Here is a 1,034-nt window from a genome sequence, read left to right as displayed (position 1 = left end):
TTATAACAGTACTACAGATGAAAATTCAATTAATGATATTTGCAAAGACTACATTTGTTTTCAATTATATTCTGATGAGGAGTAGTCAATAAGGTTTTAGGAAGGTGTGTTCAAAAGTTAAGAACTATTTAAATTATGTAAAAGTAAATTCTAAATCTCTTGATATGCCAAAATGATGTAAATAATTAAACTACTTGTTATATGACCAAGTAATTAATAATATAATTTCTGGTTACGCTATCATATCACTGTACAGTGATCTTCAATAATTGTATGATGAGAAGAGTTTCGATTTGTTAATATGTAGCATGCACAGAGAGAAAGTTAAATATGAAATATATATAAAGTTTGATAAACTAATTATACAATACAAGGATTTTGTTGCATATAAAGCATCAAGTGAACCAAATTTAGATAATAAATATAAATGTGCTTGGAAATGTTCAAATTTTTATTAAACCTACATAAAGAAATATTAATCTGTCACTCATCGGGATTACTATGACGAATAAGAAAATTTTAGAAGTACATATAATGAACATATGAAAAATAGGAAAAAAAATAAAAATTTAAGACATATACTTAACATCCACAAAAGGAAATAGCATCATTCTTATTACAATTACGTCTATTATTATATTATTCTTTTGTTTACTTTTATTTATTTTGTATAAAGATAGAAATTTTAATTATTGATAATATAATTATTATGGAAAATTTTAATTATACATCTGCAAATAAAAATTATTATATTAAAATTACTGTACTATTAATACATAATTTTTTCCTTACTATTATAAAAACTGAAGCCTGAACCCTAGATCCCCCAAATGAACCCTAAACCTAAACCCTGTACCTTTACAATATTATATGTTTTATGTTACATATAGGTTGTTATTTTCGTTTACATGGTAAGAATGTTTTGTATTTGCATTTTTAATTAGTTAACATATTGTTCTCTGAATAAAATATCAAATAAATAACACAATTATGGATATTTATTTGTATAGCTATATAACAATATTAATAAAATA

General features: G+C 22.7%; 1 protein-coding gene across 1 annotated transcript; it reads left to right on the top strand.

Moving 5' to 3' along the window:
- Positions 1 to 93: 93 nt before the first annotated feature.
- On the top strand, positions 94 to 458 carry PCYB_008100 (CYIR protein; the record flags this gene model as incomplete). Its single annotated transcript, XM_004228231.1, has 2 exons — positions 94 to 143; positions 285 to 458. Coding segments are annotated over 2 exons (222 nt in total), but the record flags the coding sequence as incomplete, so codon positions are not given.
- Positions 459 to 1,034: the final 576 nt, after the last annotated feature.

Source organism: Plasmodium cynomolgi (assembly GCF_000321355.1).
Source record: "Plasmodium cynomolgi strain B DNA, scaffold: 1569, whole genome shotgun sequence".
Taxonomy (NCBI): Eukaryota; Apicomplexa; class Aconoidasida; order Haemosporida; family Plasmodiidae; genus Plasmodium; species Plasmodium cynomolgi.
Note: the sequence above shows the minus strand (reverse complement) of the source record. Positions and strands in the feature narration are given on the sequence as shown.